Source organism: Neoarius graeffei, chromosome 20 (genome assembly GCF_027579695.1).
Source record: "Neoarius graeffei isolate fNeoGra1 chromosome 20, fNeoGra1.pri, whole genome shotgun sequence".
NCBI lineage: Eukaryota > Metazoa > Chordata > Actinopteri > Siluriformes > Ariidae > Neoarius > Neoarius graeffei.
The window spans coordinates 18930658-18958603 of NC_083588.1; the positions used below are offsets into that span (position 1 = coordinate 18930658).

General features: G+C 42.5%; 1 protein-coding gene across 1 annotated transcript; it reads left to right on the forward strand.

Moving 5' to 3' along the window:
• Positions 1 to 215: 215 nt before the first annotated feature.
• Positions 216 to 27946, forward strand: otop2 (otopetrin 2). The gene is made up of 6 exons (XM_060902535.1): positions 216 to 672; positions 11374 to 11510; positions 11618 to 11676; positions 15009 to 15139; positions 23811 to 24616; positions 27623 to 27946. Exons 1-6 carry the CDS (start codon positions 216 to 218, stop codon positions 27791 to 27793), a joined length of 1761 nt encoding a protein of 586 aa, XP_060758518.1. The 3' UTR covers positions 27794 to 27946.

A 27946-nucleotide genomic window follows, 5' to 3' on the forward strand; every position in this document is an offset into this window, starting at 1 on the left:
GCATCAGATTTTATGAAAGTGAGGGCAACTGATGCACCCTACTGTCCACCTCTGCTGTAGGATGTTCATGCCTTGCCTGACGCCTCAAATGTACAGTTAGTCACGTGAACAAGGTTTACTTATTTATAAGTCATCCCTTCGCGGTGGCCCATTTTATCCCCTGCTGTGTGACAGTCATTGTCCATTTTTATTATTCATAATCCTAAATTGCACTAATGCACTTCAGCACGCTAAAGCTGCTTGAACTGCATGAACTGAGCATGTGTATGCATGGCTTATCTTTAGAGGCAGGTATGATGAGTAACAAAGAGGAGTCAGAGCTTCAGGAGAGCCAGATCGCCACGGTGCAGCATGCAGGGACGCACATCACACTGGGGACGCGCTCGGCCAGCATCGCCCTGTCCTCCACCGGCTCATGGCGAGACTCGGCGCGCAGCTGGGGCTGGCTGCTGTCTGGCGCTGTTCTCGTCAACGTGCTTGTGCTCGGATGTGCGCTCACGGGCGCCAGCGTTTTTAACGCACAGCACGTAACCAGCGTGCACCTGCAGAGCTACCTCGTGGTGCTGATCGTCCCCACGACCGCCTGGATGATCTTCTACAAGGCATACACGTGCCGCGGGGACGAGGCTGTGCTCTACAAGGATGTACATGCCGGGCCTGTGTGGCTCAGAGGTAGGGTGTGGGGGGAATTTTTTCGAAAATTTTCTATATTTCTGCATAAATATGACCTAAAACATCATCAGATTTTCACACAAGTCCTAAAAGTAGATAAAGAGAACACAGTTAAACAAATGAGACAAAAATATTATACTTGGTCATTTATTTATTTATTTTCGTTGTCTTGCTGCATGACCCACCTTCTCTTGAGATTCAGTTCATGGACAGATGTCCTGACATTTTCCTTTAGAATTCACTGGTGTAATTCAGAATTCATTGTTCCATCAATGACGGCAAGCCATCCTGGCCCAGATGCAGCAATACAGGCCAAAACCATGATACTACCACCACCATGTTTCACAGATGGGATATGGTTCTTATGCCGGAATGCAGTGTTTTCCTTTCTCCAAACATAATGCTTCTCATTTAAACCAAAAAGTTCTATTTTGGTCTCATCCATCCACAAAACATTTTTCCAATAGCCTCCTGGCTTATCCACATGATCTTTAGCAAACTGCAGACGAGCAGCAATGTTCTTTTTGGAGAGCAGTGGCTTTCTCCTTGCAACCCTGCCATAGACACCATTGTTGTTCAGTGTTCTCCTGATGGTGGACTCATGAATATTAACATTAGCTAATGTGAGAGAGGCCTTCAGTTGCTTAGAAAGTTACCCTGGGGTCCTTTGTAACCTCACCAACTATTACATGCCTTGCTCTTGGAGTGATCTTTGTTGGTCGACCACTCCTGCGGAGGGTAACAATGGTCTTGAATTTCCTCCATTTGTACACAATCTGTCTGACTGTGGATTGGTGGAGTCCAAACTCTTTAGAGATGGTTTTGTAACCTTTTCCACCCTGATGAGCATCAACAACGCTTTTTCTGAGGTCCTCAGTAATCTCCTTTGTTCGTGCCATGATACACTTCCACAAACATGTGTTGTGAAGATCAGACTTTGCTAGATCCCTGTTCTTTAAATAAAACAGGGTGCCCACTCACACCTGATTGTCATCCCATTGATTGAAAACACCTGACTCTAATTTCACCTTCAAATTAACTCCTAGAGGTTCACATACTTTTGCCACTCACAGATAATATTGGATCATTTTCCTCAATAAATAAATGACCAAGTATAATATTTTTGTCTCATTTGTTGAACTGGGTTCTCTTTATCTACTTTTAGGACTTGTGTGAAAATCTGATGATGTTTTCGGTCATATTTATGCAGAAATATAGAAAATTCTAAAGGGTTCACAAACTTTCAAGCACCACTGTACACAAAACTGGGCAAGTTATTTATGTAGTTGGCAGTGTTGTAGTCGAGTCACTAAACCTTGAATCCGAGTCTATTCTCGAGTCCCAAGTGTTCAAGTCCAAGTCGTTAAAGAAAATTTCAAGTCGAGTCCAAGACTCCAACTGCACCATTTGACGGTGGCTGTTTCCGTGCCATTAACATTAATTTGTTCCTGAACATGATGTATGAACAGGTGAATGTGTATTCTCTTTATCAGGGAGTGCGAAGTATTCTGTTAGAGATGGTTGGGAGACGGATGTAAGCACAGAAGGTGTGTTTATTAATAGAAGTGAAGACAGGTAAACGATTCAGAATGGCAGGCAAAATCGTAAAACAGTGAAATAGGCAGTAGGTCGAGCAAGGCACAAATGGGCTATCGTAGACTTGGCAGAATCAAAGACAAGAAACAGGAAATCAAGGCTCAGGAAACCAACCAAGGAAATAAGGTTCGGTAATGTGTCAGCAATGCAACTCAATACTTCGCAAAGTAAGTGTGTTTTTTCACAGTTTTTATATCGGCACACTGATTACACCTTAATCCTGTGCAGGGACAAGTCGTTTACGGCGTATGTGCAAGAGTCCACTTGGCGCATGTGCTGTCCAGAGCACGCCCGAGAGTGTATCTGATGCACTCGCCAAGGTGCGTAGGTATAGCACTCTTGCATGAAATTAGTACAAACATTAATGTAGATATAAATATCTTATGCCAAATTATTATGGCATGTTACAAAAAAAAGAAAAAATCGACGTCTTCGTCTCCAATTTACGAGTCCGAATGCAGTTAATGCACGAGTCTGAGTCCAAGTCCGAGTCATCAGTGCTCAAGTTCAAATCAAGTCATGAGTCCTTAAAATTAAGGCACGAGTCAGACTCGAGTCCAAGTCCTACTACAATCCTGGTAGTTGGTGAGAAAAATTACAAGAACAGTGCCTGCATATCTAGCAGTGAACTGTACAAACCGTCAAGTCGAAGGTTGTGGACAGACATTTCACCTGTGTGTACCGTATTGATAGTGTGTGATAATTTTTACACGTGTGCACAGTGCCGTTTACGTGGACCCCCGACCGCATTTTATGATTGCTTGCAAGGGAAAGAAAAAACGAACAGAAAATGTGTCTCATCGTTTTGTCTGTTTTTGTTGAAAATCTGGCATTGATATCTGGGATGAACACTGTGACTATGTCAGATTTTTGATGGAAATGTCCCAGACTAGATAAAAGCCAAAGTCTAGACATGTTTGATATTGAATGTGAGAGCTCAAGCTCAACGGCTCAAATTCAAAAAGGAAAATGAACTGAGTAAATTAGCATCAGTAGCCTAAATGAAAGAATGACCATCGCCTCAGGCAGAAATGGCAGTGAGGGATACAAATAAAAAGAGAGACGTTATTGTTCTAGTTTGGTCAGTAGTTATTTTCATTTACCCGAGACGAAGCACAACTGACAATGTAGATCATCTACACGTCACACCCTCTTGCACAAATTGACAAAATGGGCATGGTTGTTTTAAAGGCCTAGAGAAATGCGTTTTTTTTTTTTTGCGCTAAAACAATAGCAGTTAAATTCGACGAGGTTCATTGAGTCCCTGGACAGAGGCAACTATTCTCAAAACCACACAGTAGCGGATATATTCTCAGACAAAAGCCAGTAAATTTAGCCCTTTTAGAGCTGCCCGTCAAGCAACCGGAAGCAGCAGACAGGAGCTGCGTGACGTCATGGGTGTTTGTCAGCTACAAACAATAACATGAGCGACCAAAGCGAGCAGGAATTTAGTGAGAGAGAAAATTCATGTTTTAGTAGTTTTTCATCAGTTCAAGTTGATGATAACGTACTGACAGAAGAAGAAGAAGTGGCCAGTGATAGGGAAGAAGTGAGAGGTATCAAACCGTACCGATTCAAGCCAGAATTGTCCGATGAGAGCAGGGATGGTGACGACGATGAACCCAAGGACGATCATGAAGATCGATTTGCAAATATGGAATGATAAGCTTTTCAAAACATTCTTAGAATTAGAGTCGACTTTTACAACCCCGATTCCAAAAAAGTTGAGACAAAGTACGAATTGTAAATAAAAACAGAATGCAATGATGTGGAAGTTTCAAAATTCCATATTTTATTCAGAATAGAACAAAGATGACATATCAAATGTTTAAACTGAGAAAATGTATCATTTAAAGAGAAAAATTAGGTGATTTTAAATTTCATGACAACAACACATCTCAAAAAAGTTGGGACAAGGCCGTGTTTACCACTGTGAGACATCCCCTTTTCTCTTTACAACAGTCTGTAAACGTCTGGGGACTGAGGAGACAAGTTGCTCAAGTTTAAGGATAGGAATGTTAACCCATTCTTGTCTAATGTAGGATTCTAGTTGCTCAACTGTCTTAGGTCTTTTTTGTTGTATCTTCCGTTTTATGATGTGCCAAATGTTTTCTATGGGTGAAAGATCTGGACTGCAGGCTGGCCAGTTCAGTACCCGGACCCTTCTTCTATGCAGCCATGATGCTGTAATTGATGCAGTATGTGGTTTGGCATTGTCATGTTGGAAAATGCAAGGTCTTCCCTGAAAGAGACGTCGTCTGGATGGGAGCATATGTTGCTCTAGAACCTGGATATGCCTTTCAGCATTGATGGTGTCTTTCCAGATGTGTAAGCTGCCCATTAGGGTGCATCAGTTGCCCTCACTTTCATAAAATCTGATGCATTTTTGTTTGGGTGTTCCTTTTCACCAATAAAGACATCCTGTAAAATTTTTTGACCATATTCAAAAGTCGAATGGTGGCACCATGAGGTTCATTTTTTGCCAAAAAACGCTTATTTTATGTTTTTGCGTAAGGTTTGAATCACAATGTTGGACTTCATTTATTGATTTCTTGTGACCCAGAGATCATGTTAAGAACCTTTGCAAGGGATTGAGAAGCATTAATGTGATTCATAATACATTTGTATTGTTTAAAAGTAGTTGAACAATGATTCAATGAACAGTTAGACATTGAGGATTTGCTTCTTAACATTTCACTTGTATCTTCAGTTGTCTTGAAAACAGGTAATCCAGCATCATTATAACTTTAATAGGGGCTAGCGCATAGGCGGCAAGCTTAAAACCAGCGTTATAAAATTGATAGATAATGCTAGTGACACCCTAAAATAAACCTCCAAATATTTTTAGACATTCTAGACATAGTGTCTACAGTATCTAATATATTTGCTATACTCTATAAGGTGCCATAATGTTTCATGAAAAGTGATCGAAATTTTGTCATAAAAGTCATAAAATAGCAGCTTTTTCCATAACTTTGAGCTCCTGGTGCCACCATTAAACTTTTGAATTTTGTCAAAATATTTCACCCAGTATGTTTTCTTACCAAAAGGAAAATAAAAACAAAAATGCATCATGATCGGAGAAACTTTTCATTTTTAGGGGGCAACTGATGCACCCTACTGCCCATGCCACACGCACTAATGCAACCCCATACCATCAGAGATGCAGGCTTCTGAACTGAGCGCTGATAACAACTTGGGTCGTCCTTCTCCTCTTTAGTCTGAATGACACGGTGTCCCTAATTTCCATAAAGAACTTCAAATTTTGATTCGTCTGACCACAGTCCATTTTAAATGAGCCTTGGCCCAGAGAAGACGTCTGCGCTTCTGGATCATGTTTAGATACGGCTTCTTCTTTGAACTATAGAGTTTTAGCTGGCAATGGCGGATGGCGCGGTGAATTGTGTTCACAGATAATGTTCTCTGGAAAGATTCCTGAGCCCATTTTGTGATTTCCAATACAGAAGCATGCCTGTATGTGATGCAGTGCCGTCTAAGGGCCCGAAGATCATGGGCCCCCAGTATGGTTTTCCAGCCTTGACCCTTACGCACAGAGATTCTTCCAGATTCTCTGAATCTTTTGATGATATTACGCACTGTAGATGATATGTTCAAACTCTTTGCAATTTTACACTGTCGAACTCCTTTCTGATATTGCTCCACTATTTGTCGGTGCAAAATTAGGGGGATTGGTGATCCTCTTCCCATCTTTACTTCTGAGAGCCGCTGCCACTCCAAGATGCTCTTTTTATACCCAGTCATGTTAATGACCTATTGCCAATTGACCTAATGAGTTGCAATTTGGTCCTCCAGCTGTTCCTTTTTTGTACCTTTAACTTTTCCAGCCTCTTATTGCCCCTGTCCCAACTTTTTTGAGATGTGTTGCTGTCATGAAATTTCAAATGAGCCAATATTTGGCACGAAATTTCAAAATGTCTCACTTTCGACATTTGATATGTTGTCTGTGTTCTACTGTGAATACAATATCAGCTTTTGAGATTTGTAAATTATTGCATTCTGTTTTTATTTACAATTTGTACTTTGTCCCAACTTTTTTGGAATCGGGGTTGTAATAAAAAGACTAAGATGATATGCTAGGCTAGTACAGCTACAGCTGACAATTTTCAGTTCAACTTTTCCATGGTCGTGCATAGTCTATCGCTGGTAGTAGACTGCCCAGTAAATGCGTGATGGGGGGGTTGGATGACTGGAAGTTGGAGATGCATTCCTCAAGTTAGTAATATTACAGTATGTTGGAAACAAAATGCTTTGCAGTTCATTGTAGCAAAGTCTTGACTAATTAGTGATTACCTTTATCTTTCAGGAAAAGGAACAGGGCCACTCCCTCCACAGCATTTGTGTTGCTGCACCTGGCAGTGATACATCGCTTTCCGGGCGCTTTCCCTTTTTTCCTCTCCCCCTTCTTCTCCATAACAGTCGTAGATTGTAGTTTAACGATTTGTGTCTCTTTCTACGTCGTGTTCTGTCACAAGTTTCCGTCAAAATGAATGTAATCTAACAGAGAGTCTCACAGAAGCTACACTGTGTGGATGTAAGTGGAAAAACTGCTGGTAAAACCACCCACACTGCTGATGTCATGCGAAAGCCAGCTAATAATGGCGACGTTGGTACCGGAATTCCCTTGGCGGGAAATTTAAACTCGACAAATTCTGAATGTTCCCGTCATTTACGACGTGGGTTTCAATGATAAGTTTTCATTGTCAGGACTTGTACTATTCTCATCCAAGGGAGAAAAGGAGTACATTTCTCTCGGTCTTGAACTGCATCATTTTAGTTTGAATTGAGTGCAAGGATATTGATAAGTACTCTTAAATCAGGATTGGTCATATTTCCTGGTCAACGGCTTATTTCCTAGATGGCGTCTGATATACGATTTCCTGTACAAAGAAAAACTGAAACAATCTCAGTAAAAATAATGACAGAAGTGAAAGAGCCATTCAAAAAAATGATCAGAGACTGAATTGTAAAAAGGAAAAAAACTAACAATGAATGGGAGCGCTATAAAGATATGTAAGGAATGTGGGTAAAATTGAGAAAATAAGAGGAGGTAATGAAAGGGGGGAAAAAGTCAGGAGATACTTTTCTTGGGGCAGATTTGATCAGGGCGGCACAGTGGTGTAGTGGTTAGCGCTGTCGCCTCACAGCAAGAAGGTTCTGGGTTTGAGCCCCGTGGCCGGCGAGGGCCTTTCTGTGTGGAGTTTGCATGTTCTCCCTGTGTCCGCGTGGGTTTCCTCCGGGTGCTCCAGTTTCCCCCACAGTCCAAAGACATGCAGGTTAGGTTAACTGGTGACTCTAAATTGACCGTAGGTGTGAATGTGAGTGTGAATGGTTGTCTGTGTCTATGTGTCAGCCCTGGGATGACCTGGCGACTTGTCCAGGGTGTACCCCGCCTTTCGCCTGTAGTCAGCTGGGATAGGCTCCAGCTTGCCTGCGACCCTGTAGAACAGGATAAAGCGGCTAGAGATGATGAGATGACATTTGATCAGATACCACAGTTTAACACATAAGTCAAATACATGCGATGTGAGTGGTCAGATGGTGGCCAGATGGCTTCATTCATCTCTACACCAGGGAATAGGCTATGAGCTCTCCAGATGTTTACATAGAGCTCAGTAGGTTTCTCTACCCAAATGTAATCAACATCCCTACTGATGAAAGAATTTGTAGGGACATCTGTACAACAGCTAGGGCGGCACAGTGGTGTAGTAGTTAGGAGGTTAGGAGAAAAGGTTCCAGGTTCGAACCTCATGGCCGACGGGGCCCTTTCTGTGTGGAGTTAATATGTTCTCCCCGTGTCTGTGTGGGTTTCCTCCAGGTGCTATGGTTTACCCCACTGTCCAAAGACATGTGGTTAGGCTAACTGGCTACTCTAAATTGCCCATGTGAACGGTTGGGTGGGAATTGCTCTACATCTTTGACGTCCAGCCTGGGTAGCTGTCCTGAGCTAGCTATAACAAATCTGCAGTAAACAGTGAACTACGGCTGACATAGAAGAAGAAGAAAAAAAGAAAAGTTCATTAAAATTCATTCATTAAAATTGCTGTAGAACCAAGTCCAGGGATGTGGAGCTGACTAGATCTAGCACCTATAAGTCGAAACCCAAGCAAATGCAAAACTAATCACTCATCCAGCCTAAAACACTCTGCGAGTTGCCACTTCTCTCTGGACTTGGCTGGATTCCACACAGGTCTGACTCCACCCCATGAACTTTTTCTTCTGCAGTAAGAGGTTCTTGAATCCAGTCAGTTCTACAGTCAGCCAGTCATGCTCGTGGCATGGTTGTTGGTTTGAGCATTTCAGAAACTCCTGGGATTTTCATACACAACAGTCTCTAAAGTAGCTCAGAGCACTTAGTATGTCAAAACTTGAGGCACTCTTGTCAGCCAAGAACAGGATTCTAAGAACACAGTTGATGGGTTCACAGAAACCTAACAGCTGAAGACTGGAGAAAGATCAGGTAATGTTATTCCAACCTTGAGCTGTCCAGTTTCGGTGAGTCTGTACCTCCTCTAGAATCAGATTCTTGTTTTTTGCTCATAGGAGTGGAACCTGATAAAGATCTTTCAGGAAAGTCTTCATGACTGAGGGCTTTGTGGTTTGCTTCACTGATGTTCCCCAACATTAAAGGTAGACTGCCTTTCAGATTTTTCAAGTTTAGGTCATAAAAAGAATTTTCCCAGACACCCAGTTATTTTTGTTTAGTGGACTGAAAGCTACTGAATTCGAATCACAGACTTCCAAGTTTATTCGTTTTTTTAAATAGAACAATTAATGAATTTAGAGCCACGTGGCCCAAAATTCTCTGCTATTTCTTCCTGCGTCACCATGACCCAATTCAAGATACTACGTCAGGCATCACGTGGTGGGCTTTCCCCGTTCACGCAAGGCATTGTGGGATACAAATTTGAAACAGGAGAGAAAAATGGAGGGCGCAAATGAAACGTGAAAGACTGACTACAGTAACGGAAAGTGAGAAGAAAAGACGTTATGTTGTGAAGGAAAGGAAACGCAGGACCAAACTAATAAATATCGGTGGTCAGCGAGCACCTCGGTGTGATCAGCTGTTCGTTTAGTGACAGAATGATGGAACTGTCAGTGTATAGTCAAGGTAAACCTGCGCATGCGCATATGGACATCCTCTGTCTGCTTGACTGTGCAAAGCGAGTGATTTCATGCATATTATTTGCTAGGGAATCCCCTCAAATTAAATAACTTCCCAGCCACAGAATGGCCTGTTTTTTTTTTTGAGATATTGCAGAAATAAACATATATCACAATGACCAAATTTCAGAGGGAACTAAATTTCACCGATTTTATGAAATCAAAAGGCCGTCTATCTTTAAATTTAACTACAGTATAAACTGGCAGTAAAAGTACAGTATGATGCAGCTTTACCGCTGGTTGGATCAAAGAGTTGACACTGGAGACTTCTTCCAAAAATGCTAAATAAACATCTCACAGAAAATTTCACCGTATATATATGTTATTTACCAGCTGGGAGGTCCGTATCGTGAAATACCGTGACCGAGGTCTTGAAAGTACTGACTGAGGCCCTCTGGGCCGAGGTCAGTATTCAAGGCTGAGGTCACGGTATTTCACCATACGGACCGACCTTAAGCTGGTAAATAATATATTTCTTTTTTTCTTTACCAAATTCTAACAGAAAACGAGAGCGCCCGAAAGGGAAAACCGAGCCGAGCCGCCATTTTGAATCCTTATTCAAGGCTGTAATGCAGATGGCTTCCTCCTCGGTATACAAGTGCACTTCCGTGGCAGGAAAAAAAACTATATTTTGCCGCCTATGTAGTCCGCTATTTATACAAGTAGAGTCATTCAGGATTCAGCCATGTTTTTGCTTGGTGTTAGCAAGTTAGGGGTTTTTAGCTTTCTCCTGAAATGTTTTCTTTTATTTTGTCTTCCTCAGGCTAGTAAAATTCGCTTTCTCTGTGAACACTGTTGTTACCGCTATCCATGCTGTAAAATTAATGCTATTTTGAATCCTCATTCATGGCTGTAATGCAGATGGCTTCCTCCTCAGTATACAAGTGCACTTCCATGGCAGGAAAAAAACTACATTTTGCCGCCTATGTAGTCCCCTATTTATACAAAATTGAGTCATTCAGGATTCAGCCATGTCTTTGCTTGGTGTTAGCAAGTTACAGGTTTTTAGCTTTCTCCTGAAATGTTTTCTTTTATTTTGTCTTCCTCAGGGTAGTAAAACTCGCTTTCGCTGTGAACACTGTCGTTATCGCCATCCATGCTGTAAAATTAATGCTATTTTCCTGAGAAATGCTGGCAAAAATTTATACGATTTTTGATAATCTTATAGGTGGCACGGTGGTGTAGTTGTTAGTGCTGTTGCCTCACAGCAAGAAGGTCCGGGTTCGAGCCCCGTGGCCGGCGAGGGCCTTTCTGTGCGGAGTTTGCATGTTCTCCCCGTGTCCACGTGGGTTTCCTCCGGGTGCTCCGGTTTCCCCCACAGTCCAAAGACATGCAGGTTAGGTTAACTGGTGACTCTAAATTGACCGTAGGTGTGAATGTGAGTGTGAATGGTTGTCTGTGTCTATGTGTCAGCCCTGTGATGACCTGGCGACTTGTCCAGGGTGTACCCCGCCTTTCGCCCGTAGTCAGCTGGGATAGGCTCCAGGTTGCCTGCGACCCTGTAGAACAGGATAAAGCGGCTAGAGATAATGAGATGAGATGATAATCTTATAAATAAATCTTATAAAAAAGATAAATGTTGCTAAAAAATGCTACATTTGTTGTTGTTGTGAACGAGCGAGTCGCCAGAGGTCCGTAACTGGGGTCCGTATCGTAGGATACGGACCCGCTCGCCAGCCAATCAGAGCGCAGGATTTGGACCGCGAAAAAAATAACAATGATTATATCTTTTTCTTTGTTAAATAACAGCACATTTTTAACTCCTATTTTATTAGTGTGAGTTTATCTGGAATATTCAACATATAAGTCTCTTAAACAGTGAAGTATTAAATTGAGCACTCCCGAATCCACTGGAGAAGTAAATCAGCTGTATTTGCATTTTCTCTCTGATTAATAGTCTGCTCATGTCTCTTGACTCTTCAGGTGGCCTGGTGCTGTTTGGAATCTGCAGCTTAATCATGGATGTTTTTAAGATCGCTTTCTATGTGGGTCGCGTACACTGTGACTCACCTGTGAAAATCTTCTTCCCTGTTGTGCAAGCCACGTTTATTCTGGTGCAGGTGAGGTGACCACAGACAAGCAGAGGGAAAAAAAATACCACCGCTCCATTGCTGTCACTTTATTATCTCCAAGCATTTTTGTGCATCTGATTTCCTTCACATTTCAGACTTACTTTCTCTGGCTCCATGCCAAGGATTGTGCACAAGTGCAGAGAAACTTAACTCGGTAAGTGTAGTGGGAGTGTTTTAAATATCATGTCTTGCAAAAGTATTCATTCCCCTTGGTGTTTGTACAGTTTTATTGCATTACAAGCTGGAATTAAAATGGATTTTGGAAGGTTAGCACCATTTGATTTGCACAACATGCCTACCATTTTAAAGGCGAAAATTGTTATTTTATTGTGACACAAACAATTACAGTTGCAAGTCTCTTGGGTTATGCCTCTATTAGCTTAGCACATCTCACCACTGGGATTTTTGCCCGTTCCTCAAGGCAAAACTGCTCCAACTTCTTCAAGTTAGATGGGTTGTGTTGATGTACAACAATCTTCAAGTTATGCCACAGATTCTCAATTGGATTGAGGTCTGGGCTTTGATTAGGCCATTCCAAGACATTTAAATGTTTCCCTTTAAACCACTCCAGTGTAGCTTCAGCAGTATGTTTAGGGTCATTGTCCTGCTGGAATGTGAACCTTCATCCCAGTCTCAAACCTCTGGCTGACTCAAACAGGTTTTCCTCCAGAATTGCCCTGTATTTAGTGAGATCCATCTTTCTTTCAGTCCTGACCAGCTTTCCTGTCCCTGCAAATGAAAAACATTCCCACAGCATGATGCTGCCACCACCATGCTTCACTGTAGGAATGGTGTTCTCAGGGTGTTGGGTTTGCACCATGCATGGTGTTTCCCGTGATGGCCAAAAAGATAAATCTTAGGCTCATCTGACCAGAGAATCTTCTTTCATGTTTTTGGGGAGTCTGCCACATGCTGTTGGGCAAACTCCAAACGTGTTTTTTTTTTCTTTAAGCAATGGCTTTTTTTCTAGCCACTCTTCCATAAAGCCCCGCTCTGTGGAGTGTATGGCTTAAAATGGTCCTATGAACAGATACTCCCATCTCTGCTGTGGATCTTTGCAGCTCCTTCAGTGTTATCTTTGGTGTCTTTGTTGCATCTCTTATTAATGCCCTCCTTGCCCGGTCTGTGAGTTTTGGTGGGTGGCCTTCTCTTGTCAGGTTTGTAGTGGTGCCATATTCTTTCCATTTTGCTATAATGGATTTAATGGTGCTCCCTGGGACATTCAAAGTTTGGGATATTTTTTATAACCCAACCCTGATCCATACTTCTCCACAACTTTGTCTCTGACCTGTTTGGAGGCTTCTTCATTTTCACATTGCTTGCTTAGTAGTGTTGCAGAGTCAGGGTCCTTCCAGAACAGGTTGATTTATACAGACATCATGTGACAGATCATGTGACACTTTGATTACACACAGGTGGATCTTAATCAACTAATTATGTGACCTATGATGTGAATTGGTTGGACCAGCTCTTATTTACAGTAGGTCTTTCATATGAAAGGGTGTGAAGACCAGTGGCGGCTGGTAGTCTTTCAAACAGGGGAGGCTGGTCGGTTACGATATTTCCAGATTTTAAAAGAAAAAAGAAAAAACACATCAATTTTGCCCATACTCTTGCCTCTGATCTGGCTGATTGTTGGCAGGGTCACAAACTGTGAAATAACAGGTTCTTTTGGCCCATTAGCCTACTGTCCAATATACATGATGGTGGTGTTGGGGGGTGGGTGGGTATATTTTAACATTTTATATTTTAAAATTGTGGCATGTTGTTTAAAAATTGATCATTATTGAAAGCAGCTCTTTGTCAGGAACCTCAGCAGTAACAGCAGAGTGTTCTGGAATAGGCACAAGCACTGACCTTGGGGAGCCAAACATAGAGCTGGGTGCCACACATTTCATTCAATGACACTTTCCCTATATTTTACTTATTTTGACTGAGAAATGTTTTATTGACAATTTTGATAACCCTTCACTTTTAATCCAGGTCTGTAGTGTGAAATGTTCTCGGCTGTGTTTTTGTTTAAAAATGTTTTCCAAATTGTAGCTGTGTTTAATTCATATATATTCCAATATAATATACTCAGCATAAACATTTTAAATAGATTCTATATTTTTGGTCCATCCATGACATATTACTAAAGTAGCCTATTTACTGTTGTTGATGTGGGTCACTTGCTGTTAGCCAATTCACTTTCTCGTACCAGGAGAGCTGAAAGGAACGAGTATTATTGCCTACCTTTTTCACCAAGTCAATTTGAGGTGTTGGTCTAACCTGCTGTTTAATTTAAATTTTTTCCTCGAAAGGAAGACTGGCAAATGGCTTCGCCAAAATTAAATCAGCAATGCTTGGCATCCGTGTGCAGCTTTCTTGCTAGCTGACTAGCCCCCTCAAGTTCAAGTTCAGTCACTCAAATAAACTAAATTTCTGGAACTAAGATAGCAAACTTGACACCACTATATTTACACTTTATTTACAATGAAAATATATACAAACTAAAAAAGCTGGTAGAAACCGTATGTAATGAATGAAATCGAAATGTAAGCTGATCTCTTACAATACACCACAGCACTTGCGAATCCGCATGGGACTGAACTGAAATTCACCGCTGCCTGTCTATATTTGAAACGAGCTGTCAATCAAAGAAAATATCGGCCACTTTCACCAATCACCAGTCTCCTCGTGGAAAGCTTTGCCATGTCCCTCCCACTGTGAGGCTGGGAGGCCGTGGGAGTCTGTGGGCAGGCGTTTTCACAGTATTTGTCCAATAACCATCTTGCATTTTGATATTGAAAAGCGCAGAGCTCCCAAATGCCATTGAAGTCCACTGAGGCTGGGCTGCATCGCGCTGTCACGAGGGGGAAAAACTCACTCACACATTAGGCGAACTGGGGAAAGTTATAACAGAATGATTTCGCACTGTAGTTGGGTTGAGCACATATATTTCTATGATTCTGGATCTGAAATAGCAATGTTATAAGGTCGGCTATAACATAAGCCTAGCGCAATTCATCCTACACGATGTTCGTCATTTTTAGAGGAGGCTGAGCCTCCCTCGTTGTCTTAGAGCAATTGGCCGTGGTGAATACGTATGCACACTCCAGATTTCTGTTTTTTTCATCTTAATTATTGTTTGTGTCACAATTAAAAAAAAAAACAAGAATCAAGAAAACAATTTACACTTTTCATGTTGTAGGGATGTTGTGTAAATCAAATGGTGCTAACCCTCCAAAAATCCATTTTAATTCCAGCTTGTAATGCGACAAAACAGGACAAACACCAAGGGGGATGAATACTTTTGCAAGACCCTGTACATGGATGTGCAATGCTAATGGGTAGAGTTGAGTTATTTATGTGATATCCATAGTGTCAGTCGTTTGTGACAATGTAGAACTCATTAAGATCACTGCTCTTATTATGAACAATATTATGAGATTCTGAAATGATGATGTGGTTCAAAAGAAAGAGTTCATATTTGTGTCTGTCTAGCTCTGGGTTAATGCTCACCTTGGCCACAAACTTGATGATATGGATGACTGCAGTGACAGAAGAGTCTATCCATCAAACAGTGTATCCCAATGATACCCAGAGCCTCGGCTCCCGGAGTCTCTTCATTCGAGGTACATTTTCTCATTACTGATTAGCAATACACTGTCAGAAATAGGGGTACAGTAAGAGTCCATTTCTGTCCTCCAAGGTACAGTCTACACTAATGCACCACTTCTGACTCATTACTGGACCTCAAGGTAACTATGTGTACCTTTTTAGGTCCAAAAAGGTACATATATGTTCCCAAGTAGTAAATAAAAAGGCACAAATAAGTACAGCGCCCTCCACAATTATTGGCGCTCCTGGTTAAGATGTGTTAAAAGCCTTAAAATAAATTCAATTTTTACTGCAGAAGCATAATCTCACACTGAAAATTGTAGAAAAATGTAACCCTTAACTCAATGAATTAAAAAAAAAATCCCTGACTAAGAAATAATTATTTTTCATAAAATCACCTGTTCCACAATTATTGGCACCCATAACAATTCCTAGAAAATAAATGTAATTGAAGCATTTCTGTCATTTCTACTGTAGTTTATAAAGTTGATCAGAGTATCTAGGAACCTTTAATTAGTAATTCATCACATCCTGTTTCCCTGGGGTATAAATATGATGTGACACAGAGGCCTATTTCTCTTATCCACTCTTCAGCATGGGAAAGACAAGAGAACACACCATTCAAGTAAGGCAGATGTGTGTCAACCTTCGTAAGTCAGGCAATGGCTACAAGAAAACAGCCACTTGCCTACACCGGCCCATATCTACAGTCAGAGGAATCATAAAGAAGTTTAAAACAACTGGAACAGTGGCAAACAAGCCTGGACGAGGATACAAGTTTATCTTGCCACCATGCACAGTGAGGAGGATGGTAAGAGAAGTAAAAAGTTCTCCAAAGCTCACTGTTAGAGAATTGCATCAAAGAGTAGCATCTTGGGGTCACAAAGTCTCCATAACAACCATCAGGCGCTATCTACATGCCAACAAGCTGTTTGGGAGGCATGCACAGAAAAAGCCTTTTCTCACTTACAAGCGTAAACGTAAACGTCTGGAGTTCGCTAAGCGGTACTGGGACTTCAACTGGGACCGTGTGCTTTGGTCAGATGAGACCAAGATAGAGCTTTTTGGCAACAAACACTCTAATACATCACAAAAGATGAGTATGCGGAAAAGCACCTCATGCCCACTGTGAAGTATGGGGGAGGATCGGTGATGCTGTGGGCCTGTTTCTCTTCCAAAGGCCCCGGGATCCTTGTTAGGGTGCATGGTATCATGAACTTTTTGAAATACCAGAACATTTTAAATCAAAATCTGGTGGCCTCTGCCCGAAAGCTGAAGATGGGTCTTCACTGGGTCTTTCAGCAAGATAATGACCCTAAACATGTGGCCAAATCTACACAAAAATGGTTCACCAGAAACAGAATCAAGCTCCTCCCATGGCCATCTTAGTCCTCATTGAAATAGAAAACCTGTGGGGTGAGCTGAAGAGGAGAGTGCATAGGAGAGGACCCAGGACTCTGGATGATTTAGAGAGATTGTGCAAAGAGGAATGGTCGAATATCCCTCTCTCTGTATTCTCCCATCTTGTGAAATGTTATTGGAGAATATTAAGTGCTGTCTTGTTGGCAAAAGGGAGTTGTACAAAGTATTAACATCAGGGGTGCCAATAATTGTGGCACACATGATTTCATATAAAATAATTATTTCTTAATGTGGGATTTTTTTCCCCACTGAATAAATGTACTTGAATTAAAGGTTGGATTTTTCTCTTTTTTTGCATTGTTGTCCTATATTATTTTTAAAAAATGAATTTATTAGAAGCCTAAGAACATATCTTAACGAGGGGTGCCAATAATTGTGGAGGGCGCTGTACCTTAGAGGGTACTGCCCCAGTGACAAGCCAGTGTACCCCTAAAGGTACAATAATATACTTTATTTTCCGAGAGTGTCGCATATTTGAACAACATTCTTAGGGGCTCATTTCACCGAGTACGATCTGGAAAAATCGCACGCGACCACACGCGACTATGATCGCAGCTATGTTTTCCCGTAGTCGCGGGCAAAATCTGTGCGACCTAAACCCATTATTTTCTGTGTATGCTCTATGTTCGATGTTATCTCGTTCGACCTTCGATGTGTACGCTCTACCTGCGTCCTATACGCTCTGTAAACGCTTTACATACGCTCTACTTGCGTCTATCCACTCGATCTGATGCGATCTTAACACGACCAAGGCTCGTTCTGTTCGACCAATCTGCGACATAGCGTCGATCTCTCGGCAATCTATCCTCGCAAGTGCGCGACTTCGGCCGAACAAGGCTCAATCTTGGCCGATCTAGCTACGTACGAGTTGCAATGTACCCTCGATCAATACGATTTAGCCTGCGATATAAACGTTCTAGCCTCGCTCTGTACGCTCAATTCTTGATCTTTTCTAGACAGATTCTCACCTGAGCTACGCGCAAATTTGTCACGGTCGCCTGGATTTGCGTGCGACCCACTGCGACCGTATAAAAAGGCCCGGTGATCGGTGGCCGACCATCAGTTTTTGACCAGCCTCCGAAAGGACAACATGGACCCAATCGCTCTGCATCATGCTATGTTATTACAGCACCGTACCGTGCCCTGCAACTGCAGCAAGACTCTCTGGTTATGCTTAATGTACCCTATTTATGCGCCCTATTTATATGACATTCAGTACGCGTAGCTTTAATAGGATTAGGCGAAGGTAGGTCGCAACTTAAGCGATGGTCGATCTTTATTGGTTGAAGAAGGTCGCACCTTAATCCTCTTTAGAATCCAATCGTGCCCATGGGAAGAATAGGGAGCGTACGGGTCTAGGGAAGGTCTGGGACAGGTTGCGCGGAGCGAGGCTTGATCGCAAAAGAGTGAAGCTAGATCGCACGGATCGAGTGAGTGTCGAGGACGGGCCGAGCAGCACAACCATGCGCGCAATCAGTTCTCGCTCGAGAAGACTGAGCATCGCTCATCCCCGTTCTAGCCTCGATTGTCTGTCGACCAATGCGTCCTTTCCTCGACCTTGTTCGCTCTTTCGACGCTCTCTGTGCGACTTTTAGGTCGAGGCTCAGTTTTTTGACATGTCAAAAAAAAAAGCTACGATCTCTTTGTCGGGGAGACCATTCCTCAACCACGTACAACCACGGAAGACCAAGGCGTGACCAACCCTCGGTCAACCGTCGACTGCGTATGACCTGCGGCGACCAAGCCACGCTCTGAGATCGCAGCTCGGTCTTCCGGGAAGATTTCTCGGTGAAATGACCCCCTAAGCATGGCTTTATTTCAATTCTATAGGCCTACAGCTTCACAAGCTGTTTTACTTTCACCTTAAAACTCATCTCATCATCTCTAGCCGCTTTATCCTTCTACAAGGTCGCAGGCAAGCTGGAGCCTATCCCAGCTGACTACGGGCGAAAGGCGAGGTACACCCTGGACAAGTCACCAGGTCATCACAGGGCTGACACATAGACACAGACAACCATTCACACTCACATTCACACCTACGGTCAATTTAGAGTCACCAGTTAACCTAACCTGCATGTCTTTGGACTGTGGGGGAAACCGGAGCACCCGGAGGAAACCCACGCGGACACGGGGAGAACATGCAAACTCCGCACAGAAAGGCCCTTGCCGGCCACGGGGCTCGAACCCGGACCTTCTTGCTGTGAGGCGGCAGTGCTAACCACTACACCACCGTGCCGCCCACACCTTAAAACTCATTAAAGACATTTTTAATTATCATAATTTAAGTGATTTAATTTAGTTGAAGTAGCCAGAATGGTTAAAGTGCTTAGTTCGTGCAGTCGGAAGAGCTGGAAAATATCACTAGAAAATCTGGAACACGTGACAGTCAAAGTGTTATTGTGTCAAAAGATGGACGAGCCAATCATGTGACATTATGCACATACAGGCCACGCAGTACAGAGTTACCAGGGTTGGAGGTGTGTAAGTTCATGGCTATTTCTAAGTTACATATTGATTGAAACTGGATTTCTTAATGAGGATTAAAAACAAGACAAAACACAGGCATGCTTCTGTGCCATTTTTAATTCATAGATGATTTTTTTTTTATTTCCATGTCAAGCAATTTTATGATTTACTAATGAAAACATTTAATGCTACTTAAAGGGCTGATGACACGAACATGACTCTATGCAATTTCTTAAATAAACTATACAACATGGCAAACATGTTAGATTTCTGTTATAATTACGTGAAAAGAAGCTGTTGTTACGCGAATATCCAACTTTTAATTGCACAGCGCAAGAAAACTGGGTCCGTGGCTCGCGGCCATGCTGTGACGTCAGCGGAAGAACACGCTGCGGTTCACTGGCTGTTCTACTCAATGGAAATGGCGCATGAAAACGCCGGTGAACTCTCTAGTGCTAGCTCTTCAACAACCAAATACTGGTACTTTAAGCAGTGATCATGATGGCATGATTTTATCTGATTTTAAATAAATGAGATTGATAATAATGTGAATGTTCACAACTAGTACATACAAACTCTGCAGCTTCTGATTCAGCAGCTGCGTCATACTCCGCAAAAACATCAGCAAGAACCTACAATATAAATGGAAATGCAATACACTAAGCTCAAATGACTTTTGGAAAGTATCATTTCTAAATTTTTTCTACATATTCTTGAAGTCGGTCATCGGGGTACTTGCTACCGTTCCCTAACAACGCATGGCAAAGGGTAAAGTGTAGTGTTGCTACGAGTACTTGCTAAAGCCTCCGGTGGAAGATCCTCGATGTGCTGATAAGACATACAGTTCTATATAACACACAAGTGTCACGATAATCACAAAACAGATGCAAATTGTTAAAATGCCTAATTTTTAAGCAATCATGTATTGATCTCTTCCGAATAGAATCTATGATAGCCTACCCTCTTTACCCTTTGCCTCTCGTTGCTAGGCGGCAGTTACATGAAAGCCGCAAGCTTTCACAAGCAAGTACATGACTGATATCACGCCGACTTTATGATTACATTTATGATTATCATGAATGTGTACTCTATGATGTGTACTCTATGAGCGCTCTGGAGCGAGTCACTTCCAAGATGGCTGCGCAGACCGCATGGTTACTATTTTTAGCATCATGTCGGAGCACTCTATAGCTCTACGTACCTTTATCTTATGTCGTTTCTCAACACATGTTCTGACAGTTGGACTGTCTTTGGAGGAGTCACCTTGTCCCAGGCGACTGCTGGATCCGGCATAGCTACTAGTAGACCCCCTCCGGAATACTGTAGGCACTGCTGATGGTAGCAACCCACGTTTGTGCTGAACTGAACACCCAAGAGATTCTTTTAAGCTGGGAAGGGTGTCAAAACAATCCAAATCGAAGTGTTCAGAGCACAGGATGGATGTTGGTGAGGGCTCCCACTTGTCACGAGTGCGCCTGACTTGCCTCACCCACTTCGCATGCAGCTCGGGATCTCTGGGAAACTTGAATAAACTTACCCCATCCTTGTGGGTTTTGGAGCAAAAGCCGGCAACACAACGTGAAGGCATAATAACTATATATATATATATATATATATATATATATTAGGGGTGGCACGGTTCACAAAAGTCGCGGTTCGGTACGTATTGCGGTTTGAGGTCTGCGGTTCGGTACGTATTGCGTTTTTTTTTTTTTTTTAAATCTTAAGTACTCTGTATTTGGGCATATAGCCTACTATTTACCTTAAGTAAACATAGTTTAGGATACAGCATTTAAGAGAGGTTAAAATTATAGTTACAATGAAATAATCATGCACAAACTGAGTTTGAGTTGACATAAGCACATTTTATGAACAATCTCTGATGAAAAGCCAGGTAGTATTTTGAAACAGCAAGAGGGAAGACATGGATGATTTCAACAGCTTTTTTATTTACTACAGTATTTATACAAAGTGTCAGGAGTGTTTGCTGCCATGTTGTGGCATCTAGAGGAACCAGGTGTCTGTCGTCACATACAGAGTTTTCATAATTGGAAGAAATAAAAATGAGTTCTTAAAGCTTACTTTTGAACAGATGTGTGTGTTAAAACTTAAACTTTTATGTGGCGACCAACCAACCACCTATATACAAAAACCGAATCAAAAACTCTTCTAATCCCTGAGAGTGAGGATGTATTTTTTCACTTGAAATTAAAGTGCAGTGTTTTGAAACATATGGCTGGATTTCTTATCTAATCTTAAAGTGCCACTGTATTCTTAGAACGATTTATAACAAAATACACACACAGCCAATATAAAATATTGCAATAAAACCAATCACTGCACTGTTTAAAACAAACCTCCCCTCCCCTCGCCGGAAAAAAAAAAAAAATCTAGTTCGCCCATTATCCTGTGTCATTCTGAGATGCGCAGATAGACAGTAAAGGGAATTCCAAATTCCCTTTACTGTCTATCTGCGCATCTCAGAATGACACAGGATAATGGGCGAACTAGATTTTTTTTTTCCGGCGCCGCGGTACGCCGGAAATCCGGCACGGCGCCGGAATGCTATCACCCCTGTTCGCGCGAAAGAGAACCACGTGGTTTCATACGGGCATTCGGGTTTTTTTTTTTGGCGAACGTCTTAAATAGGGGTACCGCGGTTTATACGCGTATTGCACCGCAACAGGCGTATCGTACGGTTCGGTTTTTTTCCCATAACCGTGCCAAGCCTAATATATATATATATATATATATATATATATATATATATAAAATAATGTATAATAAAAATACTAATAATGATAAACTGAACACCTGCCGCATCAACAACAAACTGGTAAGTGAGGAGGAAGGTTCTTTCGCTGATGTCATATAGCTCCTCCTCCACTTTCGTCTCCTGGGTGCTGCAGCCCCGTCAAATTTGCCCAAATAGCCGTGTTTTTTATCATAACTTGTAAAATAGGCGCCTTCGTGAATTAATATATGGATCATCGGGAATTACTTTTTATGTTATAAAACATCGCCAAAGATGTCAAAAACGTGTCATCAGCACTTTAAAGCAAGTTAAGGGTGACATTAATATATACCTGTCACCTCTGGCATTTTCATTAGGGATATAAACGTACATCTAGATTTCTGTGGCGCTCCAGTGTCTCGCAGAAGTATTCATCCCCCTTGGTGTTTGTCCTGTTTTGTTGCATTACAACCTGGAATTAAAATTGATTTTTGGGGGGTTAGCACCATTTGATTTACACCATTTGATTTACACAACATGCCTACCACTTTAAAGGTGCACATTATTGTTTTTTTATTGTGACACAAACAATAATTAAGATGAAAAAAAAACAAACAACCACCCAGAAATCTAGAGTGTGCATAAGTATTCACTCCCTTTTGTATGAAACCCCTAAATAAGAGCTGGTCCAACCAATTCACTTCATAAGTCACATAATTAGTTGGTTAAGATCCACCTGTGTGCAATCAAAGTGCCACATGATCTGTCACATGATGTCTGGATAAATCAACCTGTTCTGGAAGGACCCTGACTCTGCAACACTACTAAGCAAGCAACATGAAAACCAAGCAGCCTCCAAACAGGGCAGAGACAAAGTTGTGTAGAAGTATAGATCAGGGGTGGGTTATTAAAAATATCCCAAACTTTGAATATCCCAGGGAGCACCATTAAATCCATAGCAAAATGGAAAGAATATGGCACCACTACAAACCTGACGAGAAGGCCGCCCACCAAATCTCACAGACCAGGCAAGGAGGGCATTAATCAGAGATGCAACAAAGACACCAAAGATAACACTGAAGGAGCTGCAAAGATCCACAGCAGAGATGGGAGTATCTGTCCATACGACCATTTTAAGCCGTACACTCCACAGAGCGGGGCTTGATGGAAGAGCGGCCAGAAAAAAGCCATTGCTTAAGAAACCACATTTGGAATTTGCCCAACAGCATGTGGCAGACTCCCCAAACACATGGAAGAAGATTCTCTGGTCAAATGAGACTAAAATTGGTCTTTTTGGCCATCATGGGAAACACCATGCGTGGTGCAAACCCAACACCCTGAGAACACCATTCCTACAGTGAAGCATGGTGGTGGCAGCATCATGCTGTGGGAATGTTTTTTCATCTGCAGGGAAAGGAAAGCTGGTCAGGACTGAAAGAAAGATGGATGTCACTAAATACAGGGCAATTCTGGAGGAAAACCTGTTTGAGTCAGCCAGAGGTTTGAGACTGGGACGAAGGTTCACGTTCCAGCAGGACAATGATCCTAAACATACTGCTGAAGCTACACTGGAGTGGTTTAAAGGGAAACATTTAAATGTCTTGGAATGGCCTCATCAAAGCCCAGACCTCAATCCAATTGAGAATCTGTGGCATAACTTGAAGATTGCTGTACACCAACACAACCCATCTAACTTGAAGGAGTTGGATCAGTTTTGCCTTGAGGAACGGGCAAAAATCCCAGTGGCTAGATGTGCTCAGCTAATAGAGACATACCCCAAGAGACTTGCAGCTGTAATTGTTTGTGTCACAATAAAATAATAATTTTCCCCTTTAAGTGTAAATCAAATGATGATTTTTTCCCAAAAAAAATCCATTTTAATTCCAGTTTGTAATGCAAGAAAACAGGACAAACACCAAGGGGATGAATATTTTTGCAAGACACTGTACATTGTGACAATTCAAGTGTAAATCTCCTGTTAAAAGCACTAGACAAATAAAATGGAAATTAAGCAACGATTAAACAGCATGTCAATCTTAAAATCTTTCCCCTCTCGATTTTAGCTAGCTCTTCTGACGGCTGCGTGTGCAGCATCACGGCATGCAGCATCTTCGAAAAAGCCTTCTATTACCTCTATCCATTCAACATTGAGTACAGCCTGTTCGCCTCAGCCATGGCATATGTGATGTGGAAAAACGTGGGCCGGCTGGTGGATGACCACGGGCATCACGAGCACCGCTTCCACATACGTGATGTTGCGATGGGCCCAGCCATTGGCCTCTTGGTGTTGGTGGCTGGCCTGGCCATATTTGTGGTATACGAGGTGGACGTGTCATCTAACGAGCGAGCAAAAAAGGACACAGCCCTCATCCTGTACTACGTGGCCAACACAACCACAGTGGTCCTGATGATTGTGGCAGCAGCAGCCGGCTGCGCTGTGTTCCAGCTGGAGCAGCGTGAGCATGCAGTGGGCAAGAACCCAACACGCAGCCTGGATGTGGGGCTGTTAATGGGCGCCAGTGTAGGTCAACTCACTATCTCTTACTTCACCATTGTGGCTGTGTTGGGGATCGGTGTGGGCGGCCTAGTCAATGCCCTCAACCTGACCTGGAGTGTGCTCATTATAGTCGAGCTTTGTGTACAGAATGTGTTCATCATTGAAGGCTTACGGCGGGAGCCACACCAGGACATACGCCGTGCCAGCATCTTCTCCAATCTGCTCATCTTGCAAGCAGAGAACGAGCGCAGGAGGTCCAGCAACGTTCTCACACCTCGTGGCTCCATTGCCATCTCAGTCCGCAAGCCCCTGCCCTGGAAGAGGAAGCTTCTCAAGGAGATCTCTTCATTCCTGTTGCTTTCCAACATCATTGTGAGTTCCTTTCTTCTAATTATATTATGTAGAAGAATGCCTGAAGTAAAGACCATCATTTAATTTTCACATCAAACATCAGAATTGGGAAAAAATTAAGTGTTTACATTGATTGAGTGGTGCATAAAACAAAAAATATCCAGTGGGCAGTAGTTCTGCAGACAGAAATACCTTGTTGATGAGAGAGGTCAGAGGAGAATAGCCAGACTGGTATTTGGCCAGAAAGGAAACTGAGGCTATAGTGTTTATTTGAGCTACTGTAGCCTTCCTGGCAGCTCAAACCAGTCTGGATATTTCCTCTGAACCTCCATCGAGGTATTTCTGCCTGCTGACCTGCCAATCACTGGATTTTTACCTTGCCTGGGACGGAGTCCACCAGAAGGCGAGTGGGGTTTCTTTGTTAACAATATTACGGGAAAACGGCTGGATCAATCTTCATGAAACTTTGAGGATAGATGGGTATTGGTTTCAATAGAACCTCCAACATTTTGAAGGTCATCCAGTCAAGGTCACCAAAAAGGACAAAATCGGTTTTGTTGTGTCTACTGCCTCATATGGAGGTGCTAGCCACTACTTCATCGTGCTGTAAGAATGTAAGAGTGTAACGATCGCGCACTGCACATGCACATACACGTGTTCCGATTAAAATGGCCGGTGAGTGTATACAATTCGGTTCACCATTCAAAAAAATGGATTAGACTAAAGAAATCGCTTTCAGACATGTTTATGCTTATTACAGAGGGAAAGCGCGTTCCACTGAGCTCTAGCGCTGGGCCATTTCTGGGAAATAAGTTTCGATCATGCCGACAGCGTGTGTACGTCAGCCTTGGTTTGGAGGTTTCAGTTTTGAAAACTGTAAGAGTAGAATAATATAAACTACAGACACTTGGTATATTTTATTTCTGTGATTTTTAAATTGTTTATTTTTGGATTACACTTCATTTTTGTGGCTACTGCCTCATAGAGTAAATATATATATGCTATATTTACTGTATGAACATGGTATCAGAAAACAATTTTATTTATAAGCAGTAGCCACGTGTACCCATAGGGTACCTATTTTTTTCGCAATATCTTCCTTCATATTCATCATAAGTGCTACCGGGCGAGGTTTGTTCTGCCTGGCAACACTTGTTTTTGTTTGCTTTTCACACCAGGGTGGTGTAGTGGTTAGCACTGTCACCTCACAGCAAGAAGGTTTTGGGTTCAAGCCCACTGGCTGATGGGGGCCTTTCTGTGTGGAGTTTGCATGTTCTCCCCGTGTCCGCGTGGGTTTCCTCCGGGTGCTCCAGTTTCCCCCACAGTCCAAAGACATGCAGGTTAGGTTAACTGGTGACTCTAAATTGACTGTAGGTGTGAATGTGAGTGTGAATGGTTGTCTGTGTCTATGTGTCAGTCCTGTGATGACCTGGTGACTTGTCCAGGGTGTACCCCACCTTTCGCCCATAGTCAGCTGGGATAGGCTCCAGCTTGCCTGTAACCCTGTAGAACAGGATATGCGGTTACGGATAATGGATAGAGGGATATTAGTCTTTTGCACCTTCAATGTAAACACTGTGTGAAAGATCATCAGTTTATCCATCCATCCATTATCTGTAGCCGCTTATCCTGTTCTACAGGGTTGCAGGGCTGACACAATCAGTGCGTTTACATGCACATAGAAAAAATCGAATTTCTGCCGTAGCTCGACTGAAATCGAAGTTCTAAATGCCATGGAAACACCTTAGCTTGGCTGAAATCGAACCGAACTGGATTTCTCATAATCAAGCTACGCGACCTAGATTATGCGATTGTAGCCGAGCTACTTAGTGCATGTAAACCCTATCGAGCTACGTAGTCGAGCTACTTACTTCAGCACTGCCCCTTCCGGAAGTGACGAGTGACGAGACCACAAGCGGGAAACACAACAGCCTCGGTCGGCATGACAACAGTAGTAGTAGCGAGCAGCAGAAGAGGTCAGGAGGAACAACATCTCTTGATGTTGCTGTCCTCGTCGTCGTTCTTCTTGTGAACACGGAACTGATAACTTTGTTTATACTCTTGAATAGCTCTTCTTCATGATGACAGCCGGAAGTGTACCAACACGATGGGGCGTGTAGCGCCACCTGTGGCTCGGGTGCACAATGTACCTCACACAATAGCTCGATTTCCTTGTGTGCATGTAGGATTGGATTTCTCTGGCACCCCTGCTGGGACCCTTAGCTCGATTACCGACAGTAGCTTGATTTGGATGTGCATGTAAACGCACTTATAGAGATAAACAACCATTCACACTCACATTCACACCTACGGTCAATTTAGAGTCACCAGTTAACCTAACCTGCATGTCTTTGGACTGTGGGGGAAACCGGAGCACCCGGAGGAAACCCACGCAGACACAGGAAGAACATGCAAACTCCACACACAGAAAGGCCCTCGCCGGCCACAGGGCTCAAACCCAGACCTTCTTGCTGTGAGGTGACAGTGCTAACCACTACACCACCCTGGTGCAAAAAGCACGAACAACCATGCCACGGTCAAAGACATGGATATCACGTTTTTTTCCCCCATTCTGAAATTTGATGTGAAGATTAACTGTATCTGCATGATTTTAGGCATTACGCTGATGATTGTGGAATTAATTTTATGAATAAACAGGTGAACATGTGCTTGTATTAAAAGTGGCTGAAGAGTATGTACCTGGCAGTTAGCAAGATGTGTCCCATTCAGTGGGACTAAACTAAGCAGCGTTTATTCCATGTGTTTCGAACCCTCGTGTACTTGCCTCCACAGTGAGACATATGAGCGCACAACTAAAATATTAAAATTTTAAACCCAGTGCCGCTTGACTTAATGTGCACACTGGCTGCAATTTCATCCAGTATTTTGCATCCATTCATTTTCATGGGGGGGGGGGGGGGGGGGGGGGGGGGGGGGTCAATAGGGAATGTGTTTATATTGTGGTATTAATATTATCTTGGGTATTTTGAATGAGCTACACCAAAACTTTGTCCATTTTACTCACAGCTTTGGATCATACCTGCCTTCGGAGCACGGCCCCAGTTTGACAACCCGCTTGGAGCTGATTTCTACGATTTTAGCATGTGGGTGGCTGTGGTTAACATTGGACTGCCATTTGGGATCTTTTACCGAATGCACTCCGTAGCCAGCCTTTTTGAGGTGTACCTTACCTCTTGAATGCTTAGATAAGCCTGTGACAATACACACTCATTTTTTTTTACTTTTTTTTTGCGCAAATGATACTTTTTTTTAAAAATATTTTGTTGCCTTTTAATATTTCCTTGGAAACTGAGTGAAGAGCTTGTGTAAAGATTCGTGTAATAAGGTCTT